The sequence below is a fragment of the Procambarus clarkii genome, chromosome 5 (assembly GCF_040958095.1).
Source record: "Procambarus clarkii isolate CNS0578487 chromosome 5, FALCON_Pclarkii_2.0, whole genome shotgun sequence".
In the NCBI taxonomy this organism is placed as follows: Eukaryota; Metazoa; Arthropoda; class Malacostraca; order Decapoda; family Cambaridae; genus Procambarus; species Procambarus clarkii.
The window spans coordinates 12,647,406-12,665,553 of NC_091154.1; the positions used below are offsets into that span (position 1 = coordinate 12,647,406).

The following is an 18,148-nucleotide window of genomic DNA, read 5'->3' on the forward strand; positions in this document are numbered from 1 at the left end:
AGCACTGGTCACAAGGCCCAAGCCAAGAGACAAAGCGTCCGTGAACACATCGAGCCAGGGCTTGGGTAGGTGCCAAGGCACTGAACCCCAAAAAACCCGAAGAGGAAGCCAGCGATGCAAGGCCCCCAGGGGCCGAACCCACCAATCGTGAGAGAGGCGGAAGGGACGTCCCTGAAGAAACCAGAACAGCCGACGACGCCAAACCCGACCCGGCAGGTAGACTATCATTGCAAAGTTTAGGCTCCCGCACAGACCCCTCGAGCAACCACCGGGTGACCCGGGAGCCCCCCAGAAACAGGCGCATGCAAGACCGCAGCCAAAGGAGAGACTCTGGAGGAAGAGACAAGGAAGCAGTCCGAGAGTCCCACACAAGACCCCAGCCACGACCGAACCTGGGAGGGAACCAGATGGGACTTCCTCCAGTTCACCAAGAACCTGAACCCGACGAATGGACGAATGGAACCCCGAGCCCTAGCACGACCCCTCCGGGAAGGCCCTTCCACCCCAAGAGGCCCCCGGAGAACCAACAAGTCAAACATAGGACAACAACTAGCCTAGGCAGCCTGCAAATACTACGCCACTGCAGAGTCAGTAAACAGCAGGGGGGCAAAAAGGCGAAGACATCCTAAGAGCCAGGGCCCAGGCAGATTCCAAAGAGAAGGTAAGCACCGCCTGCCAACACGCGAGCCGGGAAGCATAAAACAGAGAAACCGCATCCTGCAGGATCGGCGCAAACAGATTCAACAAGGCAGACGACGAGCGAGCCGCTGAGTTCAAGGCACTGGAGCCAGGAACAACCCCCAGCATCCCCACATCCTCCTCAAGCCAGTCTGGTTACCGCTCCAGTTGGGAAAAGAAATGAAAAGCCGAAGTCAAGAGGCCACGAGCGTGCCAGTCCTCAGCAACCTGCCCAACCGAAAGGGAAGCCCAGGAAAACCTGAACATTCGAAGACAGTCAAAGCCTCGCGCCACTCAAGCGTTCGGGAACAACAGAAAATATGCCAAGCCTCCAAAGCAAACACAGGACAGTCCGCCAGCCAGGATGACTCCGGAACCTCGTAATGGACCAAGAAGGGGAACGAAGACCAAAACCTGAACGAAGTCAGATCCATAAGAGAGGCATACTCCGGGTCATGCAGGAGGTAAGCCGCAAGGGCCGCCCGCACTGCAGGAGGTGGATGCAGGAAGCCGAAAACCTCCGGAAAGACAGAGACAGAACCAACGCACCCGGGGAACACGGAACCGAACCTGGGGAGGGGCAGACACTAAATCAAACTCATATGCAGAGAGGTGAAAAGAAAACCCCACTCCTTGTAACAAGCCCAGCTCAGAGGGCAGAGAAACCCAGGCGGGACCCAACGGAGCCCAAGGCCCCCCAAGTCTGCCCCTCCCCCACCCCAGGATCCTTCACCGCAGGACCTGGGGCCGAGTCATCACCCAAAACACTGGCCTCAAAAGAAAAGGCCGGTGCAGCTGTGAAAGCTGGACGGAAGGGGGGGGGGGGGCCCACTGGTCAGACCCGGAGGCTTCGGCTGGGAGATCAGACTCGAATACCTCCGTTGCCACTCCAGAAGGGGCATTCCCTGAGACTGCCCGAGTCTAAAGACCATCTAAACCCTGCCCCGACTCCGAAACCCTCAGATGTTTCGGGACCAGAAGCAGGGGGGGGGGGGGGCAGAACAAACCACAGCAGGGGAAGGACAAGCGGATGCAGACTGAACCAAGGCCGAAGCAACCCCCAAGCCCGGGTCCCTATAACAAAACGGGGCAGCCTCGGGGCATCCAGGTGAGCAACCAACCTAGTGCGTTGCAACAACCTAAAGCACACATGCAGCGCCTGTGCCCGCAAAAGATCATCATTAGATTGGGTAAACTGAGTCACCAGCAAGCATCAAAACTTGCAGGATTCTGGATCGAAAGTGTCTCCGACCCAACAGACAACATGACGGAGGCAATAACAGTGAGAGTCATCCCTGAGACAAGGGGACGGAGCAACTCTCGAACTCGCACAAAGCGAGGGGGGACTTAGGGGCTACATCCATTGGACCCGCACACCCCTCCATGGGGTTTTCCAGGGTCCAGAGATGGAACTCACGTTCAGGGAATCCCAGGCAGGGTACTGCTAACCGCCGCCCAAGACTACCAAGCATCACTCTAAAGCTGAACCCCCCAGGATGTGTACACTCACAGGGACCTAGCAAGGGGCACCACCAGAAGAGAGAACCATACTCAGGACAGGTACATTGGGGGCAACAATCAAGGCAGACCCCCATCCCCACCAGGCAACACAACAAAAATAAAAATAAAACCCGCGCAAGAGGACAGCGTACCCTAAAGGAATAGAGCCGGCCACTATAAATGATGAAAACAAGCTGCGCAGTATCCTGTGTCCCTTACTAGTGCAAACTGCCTCTTACCATAAGGTAAACAAGGGAGACAAAACACCCAAAGGTGGCCGAAAAACCGAGCAGTAAAACGGCCCAGCAGAGGCAGGACCAAAGGAACTTGTGGAAGGTGGACCCAAGCCCCAAAGGCAGTACTTACAGGGCACCTAGGGAAGGGAACCCTAGGCGCATGCGGCCCGAGTACTGTAGAATAACTCCTGGCTCGCATACCCCTGGAAGACAGCCACCACACACAAGGCACAGTGCTGGAACAATCGCTGGAGCAAGAGCACACGACCTCTGCCTCTAGCATCAGCCTCAGAACTGAGGGGTGAATAGCTGGTGCGGGGGTCTGGGGCTTCCCCTTTCCCCTCCCGGGGAGGAGGGAGCTGCACAGACGGCGGCACGGCAACGTGTGATGTCATACTCGTTTTCTCGTTTCTGTTTGGGGAGTTCTGTCCACTTGTTCGGTTTTTTGTAGCAATTATCACCAGAATAGGTGTTTGTTTTGGGACGCCTACCTTTCTGGGTGCCTAACCCGGTTGATGGCAGACACAGAATGCTTCCAGCCACACAATTTCAATTTGTGGCCATTTCTATTGGCCATTGCTCCTCGTGCCTCTGCGAGGTGGCCAAGTTCTGGCTAGTGGTCCCTGGTGCCCACAGAACTCCATACACATGACTGATGCCACAGTCTAACATTAGCATATCAGCCTGGATAGCTCCCCCAGAAAAGACAGGTTAACAGTGTCAAAGGTACTGGGTTTACCAAGGATGTTATCACAAAGAACAAGGGACTCAAGAAAGCAGGGAATTTATATTTCATTAAAACATTACAGTACAAGTATAATACCGGTTACTACTGGTAATGCTAAGCTAACACAGTCAGCACTTTTCAGAAGAAACACATCATTGAAAGAACTCTTATATTACAAAATTCTTATTTGTTGAAGCTTTTAGTAATCTTAATTGATTACTTGGGAGCAGCCTTGGAAGTCAACATACAAACAGCCTCAAAATTTAACCTCTGGCCTGATTACCTGTTAATAGCCGACAACCTTCTGGTGCGCAAAAAAAAAAAAAAAAATCCCCAAATTTTTTCCTTCTAATAGTGTTAAAATGCATTCACTGATCATGGGAAAAATAATAAAGTAAATTGTATGTGACTGACTTCGGCCACGGTGAAGCCTGGGAGTCTCCAGATGACATCAAGATTCCCCCGAGCGTTCATCAAGGTATCGCCGCAGGGGCGAGAAGGGAACTATCAGGGGAAAGCACCAAGCCATTACAACTATAAAACACTTGGAAGGGGTTAGGATAAGGGTTTGGGATGGAACGGGGTGGGGTGGGGGGTGGGGATGGAATGGTCGGGGACTGAACGCTGACCTGCACGAAGGGAGAACATCACTCTACCGTCCAGCCCAAGTCGGCTGCAGGGTGGTCACTTCGAGCCAGCCATGAGGCGGGAGTTCCAACGAAGGTATTTTTGCACATTTATTCAATGTGTCTCATTAGTTTTCAATTTTTTTTTCAGTAACATTATTCAACAGTTTATCTTTTGAGAAAAGTATATAATAAAATGTGTGGAAGATCGGAATACTGTACTTAAATGTGTGTGTCACTAAGATGTATACTATATTATTTGCTTAGAATAAAACATTTTTTGGTGTTATTATACTATATACACACTTTACATATAACTATACTATATACATTTTCTTGCATAATTACAAACCACTAAGCCAGTCTGGTGTGTGTCATTATCTCATAACTTGGGGTCAGAGTTCAGCTCTGCAGGTTGTGTGCAAAATTAACTCCACGTATTGAATATATAACATTTTCTTCATAATGTATTTCTAGTGTTTTACCATTATTTTTCAAATGCAATGATACAATTGGACTGTCAATACTGTTATTTATATCACAGAATATATACAGTAGATCATAGATACACACACAGTTTCATGTCATTAATATGTGCATCATATTATATTCTTTGAACAATTAAACACACATACAGTTTTTGCTGTTCTTGCATAAATACACACATAATATATAATTATTTACATTTTTATACACCATAACAAAGCAATAAAACAGTTGTGGTGGGTGTGGTAATGATATCCCAGCACAGGACAGCACCACACACTACTGGCGGGCGATGTTGTGGTGGGTGTGGTAATGATATCCCAGCACAGGATAGCACCACACACTACTGGCGGGCGATGTTGTGGTGGGTGTGGTAATGATATCCCAGCACAGGATAGCACCACACACTACTGGCGGGCGATGTTGTGGTGGGTGTGGTAATGATATCCCAGCACAGGACAGCACCACACACTACTGGCGGGCGATGTTGTGGTGGGTGTGGTAATGATATCCCAGCACAGGATAGCACCACACACTACTGGCGGGCGATGTTGTGGTGGGTGTGGTAATGATATCCCAGCACAGGACAGCACCACACACTACTGGCGGGCGATGTTGTGGTGGGTGTGGTAATGATATCCCAGCACAGGATAGCACCACACACTACTGGCGGGCGATGTTGTGGTGGGTGTGGTAATGATATCCCAGCACAGGATAGCACCACACACTACTGGCCGGCGATGTTGTGGTGGGTGTGGTAATGATATCCCAGCACAGGACAGCACCACACACTACTGGCGGGCGATGTTGTGGTGGGTGTGGTAATGATATCCCAGCACAGGATAGCACCACACACTACTGGCGGGCGATGTTGTGGTGGGTGTGGTAATGATATCCCAGCACAGGACAGCACCACACACTACTGGCGGGCGATGTTGTGGTGGGTGTGGTAATGATATCCCAGCACAGGACAGCACCACACACTACTGGCGGGCGATGTTGTGGTGGGTGTGGTAATGATATCCCAGCACAGGATAGCACCACACACTACTGGCGGGCGATGTTGTGGTGGGTGTGGTAATGATATCCCAGCACAGGACAGCACCACACACTACTGGCGGGCGATGTTGTGGTGGGTGTGGTAATGATATCCCAGCACAGGACAGCACCACACACTACTGGCGGGCGATGTTGTGGTGGGTGTGGTAATGATATCCCAGCACAGGACAGCACCACACACTACTGGCGGGCGATGTTGTGGTGGGTGTGGTAATGATATCCAAGCACAGGATAGCACCACACACTACTGGCCGGTGATGTTGTGGTGGGTGTGGTAATGATATCCCAGCACAGGACAGCACCACACACTACTGGCGGGCGATGTTGTGGTGGGTGTGGTAATGATATCCCAGCACAGGACAGCACCACACACTACTGGCGGGCGATGCCACCACATGATGCTACCTGATGCAGCAAAATGCCTCACAGTATATCCCAGCACAGGACAGCACCACACACTACCGGCGGGTGATGCCACCACATGATGCAACCTGATGCAGCAAAATGCCTCACAGTATATTACGCACATTGCTAAGTCTAGACACACACTTCTATTATCATCAAGATTTTTCGACACTTAATCATGAATGTGAATAAATGTCCACAATTTTATTTTGTAAATGAACATGTGGTCATATTTCTTGATGCGTCGAGACCGTGGCTGTGTGCTGAGAATGTCTGCTTCATGCTCTGATCATCACAACCAGCATTCTGTTTGTTGATATCTGAACTTTGTACAGTCATTATCACAGTCAGCATCTTCTATGACACTATCATTGCAAAATAATCTCAGACCTTTATTTCTTCATATTTTAATGATGGTGCGGGCACAAGCCACATGGCAGTGCTGTCAGCTGCTGCAGCATGCACCCCGGATTTTTTTTTCCAAGTTGACGTCCGTTTACTGGATGTCTGAGGGAGCATATTTAAAAATCCTGTATATGCACAGAATTTTAAATCTTGCGCTGTACTATAAATCATCCCTGTATGACTTGTAGAGCAGAAGGGTTAACTAACAGGCAGCCTTAAAAGCCACCTGACAGGCAGCCCTGGAAGCCACCTAACAGGCAGCCCTGTACGTCACCTGACAGAAGTCTTGTTTAAAAGTGAGGTCACATCTGCCAACTGGCTTGAGCGAGTGAGAGGTGTAAAATGAATGTAGAAGCTTCTAAACTGTGGGGGCTGGGCAATGATACAGCATTTTGTTAAGAACAAGGTTACAAGTCTCCAACAAATAACTACTGTACCTGGCAATGTATCTTTATTGAGGTACAGTACAGTACTGTACCAGATATTTCAGGGAGTTCTGCCAAAATCACTCTCTCCATTACAATTGAGCCTTATATCAAAGAAAAATCTGTTAGCCCTTAAACTGCTAAGCTATTTAAAAGTCTTATATCATAATGGGCCATGAAACAAAAGTATTGAAACCCATGAAGATCAATCGCATATGGCAAGTTGTGAACAGGAGGAAATTGCAGATATGCAATTGGAAGTGTAAGGTTTAATGCTATTTTCTCTCTTACTTGAATATACCACAAATATAATCTGTTAATGATGTTTTCTCTCTCGTTTCAGATGAACCAAGTTCCACAGAAATCAAGTCTGTCAATGATATTTTCTCTTTCATTTTAGGTGAACCAAGTTCCATAGAAATCAAATCTGTCAATGATATTTTCTCCTTCAATTTAGAGGAACCAAGATGCACAGAAATCATATCTGTCAATGATATTTTCTCCTTCAATTTAGAGGAACCAAGTTGCACAGAAATCATATCTGTCAATGATATTTTCTCTCCCATTCCAGATGAACTTTGTCCCACAGAAATCAAATCTGTAAACGACACAGCATTTCCTGACGTGCAAGAGGTGACTCTTTCAGCTGCAACAAGTTTAACTGGTTCCACATGCTCAGAGTCATGCAAATGATATTTTGATATCATTTCCATAGACTTTTTCAAAACTTCATCTTCGTTACTCTGTCTCTTGCTCTGTAATCCCTGTTTGGCGACGTGATCACTCGTTTCCTCTACGCTCAACAGTTTGGCAATATGGCTACTTGCTCCCTTTCCCCGAAGCAGGTTGGCAAAATGGCCATTTTCTTTCTTCAAATTGAGTAGCTTGGCAATGTGACGACTTGCTTCCCCTCCATGGAGCAGGTTTTCCCAGACTTTTATACTTATTGACTCAACTTGGGGAAGTTGAGGGGAAGCAACTCTATGTCTGAAGTCATCATTTCTATCCTCCTTCCTGATACTGTTTGTGTGTGTGTTATTCTTGATCGTCCATGTTCTTTCCTCTTCATTATGGGTGTATTTGTCGCCACTCATCCCTTGCCTCCACACTTCATCCTCATGTTTATTATAGTCCTCATCCCTCGCTCCTTGTGTCCATGCACCATCCTCATGGTGGCTATATTCATCATCCCTCTTTCCTGGTCTCCATGTTCCATCATCATCATCCTTTTCCCTTGTCCCTTGTTGCCACACTGCATCATCATGGTGACTGTATTCATCATCCCTCTTTCCTTGATTCTGTGCTCCATCACCATGGTGAATATTTTTGTGATCCCTTATCCCATGTCTCCACGCTGTAGCTTCATGGTGATTGTGAGTGTCATTACTCTTTCCTTGTCTCCATGCTCCACCTTCATTGTGACTATGTGTGTCATTACTCTTTCCTTGTCTCCATGCTCCACCTTCATTATGACTATATGTGTCATTACTCTTTCCTTGTCTCCATGCTCCACCTTCATTGTGACTATATGTGTCATTACTCTTTCCTTGTCTCCACACTCCACCTTCATGGTGATAATTTTTGTCACCCCTCACCCCATGTCCAAATGCTCCATCGTCAAGGAGACTATATTTGTCATCCCTCTTTTCTTGTGTGTACACTGCATCTTCATGATGACTATGCGAAACTCTACTCCCCTCGTTTCTTGCATGTGATGAGGTGCTTGAGGACAGGAAGTCACTAGGTAGAGAGGGCGTGTGAAGAGCCGTCGTATCACTAGGCAGCAGTGAGAAGCACTCTTGTCTTCCAGTGTCCCGGCTACCACCAAACCAACTTTCTAAACGAGGCTGCCAACTTGCTTCCCAGTCTTCACTCCAGTCACAGTTATAGGGATCGTCAACCAAAGAAAGAATTCGCCTTCGTTTCTCTTCAACAAATGCTAGATAATCCTTAAGGTACGCTGGATAAGAATTACCGGTCCCATACTCTTGGCTGCTGCTTCTTCCTCCTCTTCCTCTTCTTTTACAGTGATGATAGTGTGTGGGCGAGTAGGGCCGTGGCTGTGACCTGCAAGTAAATCATCACAAACTAGAAATTAGTATGAGTTGGATTGTTTGCCAAACCCACAAATAAATTATCATAAACTACAGAGTACACCTTAAAATTATGGAGAAGCAAGTGCTCCACAGTATTGTGCAGCACTAAATTATGGAGAAGCAAGTGCTCCACAGTATTGTGCAGCACTAAATTATGAAGAAGCAAGTGCTCCACAGTATTGTGCAGTACTAAATAAGACAAAAAGCCGGCCAAGAAAACCCCAAGACAAGATTCTCAACACTACAATCAAAGGCAATAACCTCTGTGAAACAAGCCTTAGAAGCAAGTGTTATACCCTTCAACCTGATGCATGCAAGATTCTCTGCAAGTGTTATACCCTTCAACCTGATGCATGCAAGATTCTCTGCAAGTGTTATACCCTTCAACCTGATGCATGCAAGATTCTCTGCAAGTGTTATACCCTTCAACCTGATGCATGCAAGATTCTCTGCAAGTGTTACACCCTTCAACCTGATGCATGCAAGATTCTCTGCAAGTGTTATACCCTTCAACCTGATGCATGCAAGATTCTCTGCAAGTGTTATACCCTTCAACCTGATGCATGCAAGATTCTCTGCAAGTGTTACACCCTTCAACCTGATGCATGCAAGATTCTCTGCAAGTGTTACACCCTTCAACCTGATGCATGCAAGATTCTCTGCAAGTGTTACACCCTTCAACCTGATGCATGCAAGATTCTCTGCAAGTGTTACACCCTTCAACCTGATGCATGCAAGATTCTCTGCAAGTGTTACACCCTTCAACCTGATGCATGCAAGATTCTCTGCAAGTGTTACACCCTTCAACCTGATGCATGCAAGATTCTCTGCAAGTGTTACACCCTTCAACCTGATGCATGCAAGATTCTCTGCAAGTGTTACACCCTTCAACCTGATGCATGCAAGATTCTCTGCAAGTGTTACACCCTTCAACCTGATGCATGCAAGATTCTCTGCAAGTGTTACACCCTTCAACCTGATGCATGCAAGATTCTCTGCAAGTGTTACACCCTTCAACCTGATGCATGCAAGATTCTCTGCAAGTGTTACACCCTTCAACCTGATGCATGCAAGATTCTCTGCAAGTGTTACACCCTTCAACCTGATGCATGCAAGATTCTCTGCAAGTGTTACACCCTTCAACCTGATGCATGCAAGATTCTCTGCAAGTGTTACACCCTTCAACCTGATGCATGCAAGATTCTCTGCAAGTGTTCACCCTTCAACCTGATGCATGCAAGATTCTCTGCAAGTGTTATACCCTTCAACCTGATGCATGCAAGATTCTCTGCAAGTGTTATACCCTTCAACCTGATGCATGCAAGATTCTCTGAAAGTGAGTCCTCCTTGGGTACTTGTGCAAGCCGAGGTCGCGGCCACACAAGCTACACCCAGATGGCTCCACAAACTCAGCCTCCACAAGCTTCTCCTTGGGTACTTGTGCAAGCAGAGGTCGCGGCCACACAAGCTACACCCAGATGGCTCCACAAACTCAGCCTCCACAAGCTTCTCCTTGGGTACTTGTGCAAGCAGAGGTCGCGGCCACACAAGCTACACCCAGATGGCTCCACAAACTCAGCCTCCACAAGCCCCTCCTTGGGTATTGTGCAAGCAGAGGTCGCGGCCACACAAGCTACACCCAGATGGCTCCACAAACTCAGCCTCCACAAGCCCCTCCTTGGGTATTGTGCAAGCAGAGGTCGCAGCCACACAAGCTACACCCAGATGGCTCCACAAACTCAGCCTCCACAAGCTTCTCCTTGGGTACTTGTGCAAGCAGAGGTCGCGGCCACACAAGCTACACCCAGATGGCTCCACAAACTCAGCCTCCACAAGCCCCTCCTTGGGTATTGTGCAAGCAGAGGTCGCGGCCACACAAGCTACACCCAGATGGCTCCACAAACTCAGCCTCCAACAAGCCCCTCCTTGGGTATTGTGCAAACAGAGGTCGCGGCCACACAAGCTACACCCAGATGGCTCCACAAGCCCCTCCTTGGGTATTGTGCAAGCAGAGGTTGCGGCCACACAAGCTACACCCAGATGGCTCCACAAACTCAGCCTCCACAAGCCCCTCCTTAGATATTGTGCAAGCAGAGGTCACAGCCACACAAGCTACACCCAAATGGCTCCACAAACTCAGTCTCCACAAGCCCCTCCTTGGGTACTTTTGCAAGCAGACGTTGCGGCCTCACAAGCTACACCCAGATGGAAAACCTGGTGCTCTCTGGAATCTAGAAATAAGTGGTACCCTTGTGGCCTGGGAAAATGGCTTGCACACCCACAACATTAGAACCTCTAAATCCTCCACAAGGATGAGGGACTGCTGCAAGGAGCCTGCATCAGCCGAGAACACAGCTCACACACACCTAATCCTCCACAAGGATGAGGGACTGCTGCAAGGAGCCTGCATCAGCCGAGAACACAGCTCACACACACCTAATCCTCCACAAGGATGAGGGACTGCTACAAGGAGCCTACATCAGCCGAGAACACAGCTCACAAGCACCTAATCCTCCACAAGGATGAGGGACTGCTGCAAGGAGCCTGCATCAGCCGAGAACACAGCCCACAAGCACCTAATCCTCCACAAGGATGAGGGACTGCTACAAGGAGCCTACATCAGCCGAGAACACAGCTCACAAGCACCTAATCCTCCACAAGGATGAGGGACTGCTACAAGGAGCCTGCATCAGCCGAGAACACAGCCCACAAGCACCTAATCCTTCAGAAGGATGAGGGACTGCTACAAGGAGCCTACATCAGCCGAGAACACAGCTCACAAGCACCTAATCCTCCACAAGGATGAGGGACTGCTACAAGGAGCCTACATCAGCCGAGAACACAGCTCACAAGCACCTAATCCTCCACAAGGATGAGGGACTGCTACAAGGAGCCTGCATCAGCCGAGAACACAGCTCACACACACCTAATCCTCCACAAGGATGAGGGACTGCTGCAAGGAGCCTGCATCAGCCGAGAACACAGCTCACACACACCTAATCCTCCACAAGGATGAGGGAATGCTGCAAGGAGCCTACATCAGCCGAGAACACAGCCCACAAGTACCTAATCCTCCACAAGGATGAGGGACTGCTACAAGGAGCCTGCATCAGCCGAGAACGCAGCCCACAAGCACCTAATCCTCCACAAGGATGAGGGACTGCTGCAAGGAGCCTGCATCAGCCGAGAACACAGCCCACAAGCACCTAATCCTCCACAAGGATGTGAGACTGCTGCAAGGAGCCTGCATCAGCCGAGAACACAGCTCACAAGTACCTATACATCACTTAAGCGAATGAACTTTCAATGTGGTGGTAACATCATAGAACAAACACCCAGATATGGGTTCATTTAGGATTGCTATCTTCAACTAGCAGAAAGGGCACACCCACCGGTAAAAACAATCCTGCACCTGATAGCAGGAGTGCTGGAGGATAGGAATGAAATAAAAGAAAGCAAGTCTAGTATGCTAGTATGACTATACTGTAGAGCATACGGAGCACACGGAAGGGATATCACAACAGGATAGAAACTGGAACAAGGGGGATCGGAGTGTTGGAATGATACCCAACTGCTTTGACAATTGGGAATTGAGTGCTAACCCTGCAAGAAGTTAAACCAGTTGAAGTGAACTTTGAAGTCATCATGGAGTCCAAGAACTAACTCTGTACACAACTAGTGAAAATAGCACACAAGAGAATCAGATTCAAGTGATCAGAGTAGAGATTACTACACGTACAGCATTGTAGTCCTAAGCTGGCACATGTCTTTCCTTTAGTTTACTCCTAGCAACTACCACAACTATGATATCTGGCATTTATTATTTCACTTTGAAGTATTTACCTCCTTTCCATGGCCAAACACTTCAAAATCAAATGTGGTGTTGGCTTTAGCTTGCCAGCTTCTAATGCTGCTCAACTTCCTTGTTGCCAGTCAGAAGGGTGTTTGATTCCTGACAACTTCCTTCTTGCCAGTCAGAAGGGTGTTTGATTCCCGACAACTTCCTTCTTGCCAGTCAGAAGGGTGTTTGATTCCCGACAACTTCTTTCTTGTCAGAAGGGTAATTTATCCCTGACCTGTGCTTGTTGCCTGTTGGGCGGGTGCTTCACCCATGACCTGCATGTGTTGCTAGTCAAGGGGTTGCTTCGTCCACGACCTGTGTGACACGGGAGAATTAATAAGTTGCAACCATATATTCAGCAACAGATTGTGTCAAATATTTAACATCAATTATTTTAGCATAAAATTCCAAATACAGAAACCATTATTAATATTTTATGAAAAAGAGTGCAATTTTAGTTATCCATCAAAATCTCTTATGAGTCAACAAGAAATTTTTTACTTTTAAAAAATATTTGCTCATTCAAGCACTAAAATATTAGATGATGATTTAGTAAAGAAAATGTTGTACTAAAGTGCCCTTATTTTAACCTACCAGAGGACCCAAAACAGAAAACAGAACAGTATGTCAATTTTGTGAATTGCTGCCATTTTCTAGTACGACAATTTTTGCCCTTAGGTAGAATATGCGTCAAAATGCGTTCTATTAGGAGGACGGGTTGCCCTATCACAGTACACAGTTGACTCTCTAAAATGTTCTATTAGGAGGACGGGTTGCCCTATCACAGTACACAGTTGACTCTAAAATGTTCTATTAGGAGGACGGGTTGCCCTATCACAGTACACAGTTGACTCTCTAAAATGTTCTATTAGGAGGACGGGTTGCCCTATCACAGTACACATGCAGGCAATGAGTCACAATAACATGGCTGAAGTATGTTGACCAGACCACACATTATTAGGTGAAGGGACGATGACGTTTCGGTCCATCCTGGACCATTCTCAAGTCGACACAATCGACTTGAGAATGGTCCAAGACGGACCGAAACGTCGTCGTCCCTTCACCTTCTAGTGTGTAGTCTGGTCAACACAGTACACAGTTGACTCCTAAAAAACCAGCGTTGAATGTAATGAAACGCCATTTTCTGGGTGAGTCCCGGAGGCTCCCCGGAGCTATCCCAGGCTGATATGCTAATGTCAGACTTTGGCATCAGTCATGTGTATGGAGTTCTTAGGCCTACCGGGGACCACGGTCAGAACTGGGCTATAGAAGCCCCTGTGAGGTTGGAAGCATTCTATGTCTGCCATCGACCGGAACAGGCACCCAGAAAGGTAAGCGCCTCAAAACAAACCCCTATTCTGGTTAAAATTGCTACCAAAAGCCGAACTAGTTATCTTGAGGTTATCTTGAGATGATTTCGGGGCTTTTTAGTGTCCCCGCGGCCCGGTCCTCGACCAGGCCTCCACCCCCAGGAAGCAGCCCGTGACAGCTGACTAACACCCAGGTACCTATTTTACTGCTAGGTAACAGGGGCATAGGGTGAAAGAAACTCTGCCCATTGTTTCTCGCCGGCGCCTGGGATCGAACCCAGGACCACAGGATCACAAGTCCAGCGTGCTGTCCGCTCGGCCGACCGGCTCCCAGCGACCCAACGACTCCCAACAACTCCCCAACAGAAAACAAGCAAACTAGTGTGACGTCACACGCCGCAGCGCCGCTGTCCGCGCAGCTTCCCCCCTCCTCGGGAGGGGGAAGGGGGAGCCCCAGACCCTCCACGCCAGCTACCCACACCTCAGTTCTTGAGGCTGGATGTCAAAAACACGAAAAAAACGCTGACCGGAGGGAGTGAGGGATGCCGGGGAGCCTCCGGGACTCACCCAGAAAATGGCGTTTCATTACATTCAACGCTGGTTTTCTAGGGGGAGCCCCGTCGGCTCCCCAGAGCTAACTACCCACAGACGGAAAAAGAGGGACTTACCCAGGAGGCGGTCGTCGCTCACTCCTCAACGCGAAGCTGAGACAACTGGCTGCAACCGCCGACCCAAAGCGACACAGGCCCGAAGGGGCCCAGGGACATTCACAAGGTAACGAGCAGCCAGGACCCTGTTCGACCGCCAAAATCCCGCGCCCGAATATCAAAACTAGAAGATCGAAGAAAAAGAGGCGATATGATCACTACATACAAAATAGTAAAAGGAATCGATAAAATTGATAGGGAAGAATTCCTGAGACCTGGAACTTCAAGAACAAGAGGTCATAGATTTAAACCTTTAGTTGCGCACGACATCATATGATGCGTTGAGTGACTTGCAGTAAATTGCGCTCGGCATCATATGATGCTTTGGAGTACCGCGCAAGATTTAAACGGCCCGCGGATACACGGGGTTCACCACACCTTCATCAGGGCTCTTGTAAACAGACGTCATTTTTTTTTATATCGTGGGCCAAATTCCCGGGTGTGAGGGGCCTCAGTATTGAGTGAGCAACCAAGCCTGACGCACGCAGCATGAGCTCACAGCACTGCTGTTCAGCTTGTGACCACAGCATTGCCTAAAAATGCCATAATATACATGTTCTTGCTATTATTTAGTAATGATATTATTACAGAAGCCTCCTGACTGTGATAAAACTGACCAGGGTTCTGATAATTGCAGGATTGTGGTGATATTTAGCACTGTGCTCCATGGAGGGAGGAGTAAGGCTGTGGAGTAAGGGTGGTGGTGTCGTTTTCTGACTGTGTGTGGCCACCTTTTATTGACTGCATTCACCATACCAGCTTAGTGGTTCGCTATGGTGAACACAAATGTAGATACTTATATATAACGTGTGTATAGAGGGGTATAAACAGCAATAGGAATAGGTTGGGAGCCGCCATTTTGGTGAGGGAGGTGCGTCGTCTACACGACTTATCGTGTTGTTTACTGGTGACCACTATGGTCTTTGGCCACCATACCAGTTTACTTGTACAAGTATGAATAAAACAGGTAGATACATATATATAATGTGTGTATATAGCATAATAACACCACAAACAGTATTGTTGGAGGAGAAATATTAGTGCGTCTGGCCTTGAGGGCGGCCGCCACCAGCTAACTGTGTGAGTAGCTACGTCTTTATGCCTTTACTCACCATAGAAGCTTAGATGTACAGTTATGGTGAACAAAACATGTAAATACTTATATATAACGTCTGTATATAAAAGCAAAAACAGTATGGTGGGAGGAGAATGGTGGCAAGTCAGGTGAGGTGAGGGAGGGAGTGGCAGCCAGTGGCGGGCTGCCACTGGCTGCCACTGCCACTCAGCATACCAACTTAGTGGTTCGTTATGGTGAACACGAATGTAGATACTTATATAAAGTGTCTGTATATAGTGAATAAAAGCAAAAACAGTACTGTGGGAGGAGAATGTGGGTGAGTCAGGTGACTTGAGGGAGGGAGGAAGTAGCAGCCAGTGGTGGGCTGCCACTGCCACTCAGCATGCCAACTTAGTGGCTTAGTGGTTCGTTATGGTGAACACGAATGTAGATACTTATATATAACATCTGTATATAGTGAATAAAAGCAAAAACAGTATGGTGGGAGGAGAATGTGGGCGAGTGAGGTGCTGAGGGAGTGAGTGGCTGGCTGGTGTGTGGCGGTCACTCCTCGTTACTTTTTGACTCATAATAGCAACCTAGTGGTTCGTTATGGTGAACAAAACATGCAGATACTTATATATAACCTGTGTATATAGTGTAATAACCGACAAAGTATTTGTTCACTGTTTGATGAACATAATTGAATCAACAATATGCACACCATATTTTTGAGTACAGCGATGATTCACTCATTTTATTTATTTATTTATTTATTTATTTATTTATATACAAGAAGGTACAGTGGGTTTGTGAGAATACATAGCATAGTATTTACAATCTTGTAAAGCCACTAGTACGCGCAGCATTTCGGGCAAGTCCTTAATCTAACAGATAATTTTAAGTACGTAAATTCTAGCAGAATTAAAAAAATGATGAATACATTGCAAGAAAAAAAATGAGATGAGAGAGATTAGTAAGTATATTAAAGCACATTGGTATATTAAAGCTCTGATTGATTACATTGACAGCTTGATTGGTAATTTAAACAAGATTAATAGACACCATACAGCAGATTAACAGCACATATAAGAAGACAGCAATGATCAAAATGGTAAAGATGTTCAGATTGGGTACATAAAGATTGGGAGATTGGGTAGCAATAGATACAGTGCAATTTTAAAGCAAAAGGTAAAAAAGATGAAATGAAGATGAAATTAGATACTTTTTAGTATTGTTTTTGAATGACGCAAAAGTTGGACAGCTTTTCAATTCAATAGGGAGTGAGTTCCATAGACTGGGTCCCTTTATTTGCATAGTGTTTACACAGATTAAGTTTAACTCTGGGGATATCAAAGAGATATTTATTTCTGGTGTGGTGATAATGGGTCCTATTACATCTGTCCAGGGAGAGTTCCAGAGCAGGATTTGCATTTAAGAACAGGGTTTTGTAAATGTAGTTGACACAAGAGAATTTGTGGAGTGAGATTATGTTTAGCATGTTTAGGGAGTTAAACATGGGGGGCTGAGTGTTGTCTGAAAGCAGAATTTGTTATTATTCTGATAGCAGATTTTTGCTGGGTGATGATGGACTTGAGGTGGTTTGCAGTGGTTGAACCCCATGCACAGATACCATTGTTAAGATAGGCATACACTAGTGCATAATATAGAGAGAAGAGAGCAGAGTTAGGTACATAATATCTGATTTTGGAGAGTATACCAACTGTTTTAGAGACTTTCATAGTTATGTGTTGAATGTGGGTACTGAAGTTGAGTCTCTTGTCTAGGAATAGGCCGAGAAACTTTCCATCAATTTTATTGCTAATGTTTACATTGTTTATCTGAAGCTGAATTGCATTTGTAGATTTGCTTCCAAATAAGATGTAGTAGGTCTTTTCTATGTTAAGTGTTAGTTTGTTGGTTGACATCCATAAGTGGACTTTTTTTAGTTCATTATTAACAACATTATTTAGTGTATGTGGCTTGGGGTTAGAGTAGATGAGGGTAGTATCATCAGCAAACAAAATAGGTTTCAGAATGTTAGAGACATTAGGCAGATCATTGATGTACAGAGCACCACTTGGTTTCCGAACTTTAGTTATCCGAAACTTCCAGTTTCCCGATTGGGGTTGGGGAGTCATGCTACCCGAACAAAGTTCGGGTAGGAAGGGGTCCGCCAAGCGTCACGCCGGCTTGTGGTGGTGGGTGGGAGATGGCCCAGTTTGCCCACTGTGACTTCACAGATTCACGGCCTATTATTCCTATTATTTTGAATTGCCATAAGGCTGGAATGTTCATTCTGTGCTTTTGTTTTACATATCTGCACAATCAAGAAACATCTGTGCACCATGTCGGCTCCAAATGCACACATTGCGTCAGTGATGGCTGACCAGTGGGTGGATGGATGAGGGAGCTTAGGTGGGAGGCAGTATGAGAGAGGGGGGGAGAATTAGTCAGAAAGGGAGGGAGGGAGAGAGAGATGCTAGGAGGGAGAGAGAGATGCTAGGAGGGAGGGAGAGATGCTAAGAGGGAGGGGGAGGTAGGGAGAGATGCTAGGAGGTAGGCAGGAAGAGATGGAAGTAGTGAGAAT

At 47.0% G+C, this 18,148-nt stretch overlaps 1 protein-coding gene across 2 annotated transcripts in view; it reads right to left on the reverse strand.

The window, feature by feature from the left end:
• Positions 1 to 3,182: 3,182 nt before the first annotated feature.
• The window catches only part of LOC123765058 (uncharacterized), a 35,710-nt gene continuing 20,744 nt past the window's right edge, over positions 3,183 to 18,148 (reverse strand). Inside the window, exons 2-4 of one of the 2 annotated variants that reach the window (XM_069339482.1) lie at positions 14,463 to 14,625; positions 12,487 to 12,799; positions 3,183 to 8,614 (exon numbers count right to left, since the gene is read on the reverse strand). In XM_069339482.1, coding sequence (XP_069195583.1) covers positions 6,835 to 8,614; positions 12,487 to 12,497 — 1,791 coding nt within the window. In that variant the 5' untranslated portion in view covers positions 12,498 to 12,799; positions 14,463 to 14,625 and the 3' untranslated portion in view covers positions 3,183 to 6,834. The remainder of the gene's footprint in view (positions 8,615 to 12,486; positions 12,800 to 14,462; positions 14,626 to 18,148) is intronic. The other variant, XM_069339476.1, reaches the window with a different exon arrangement.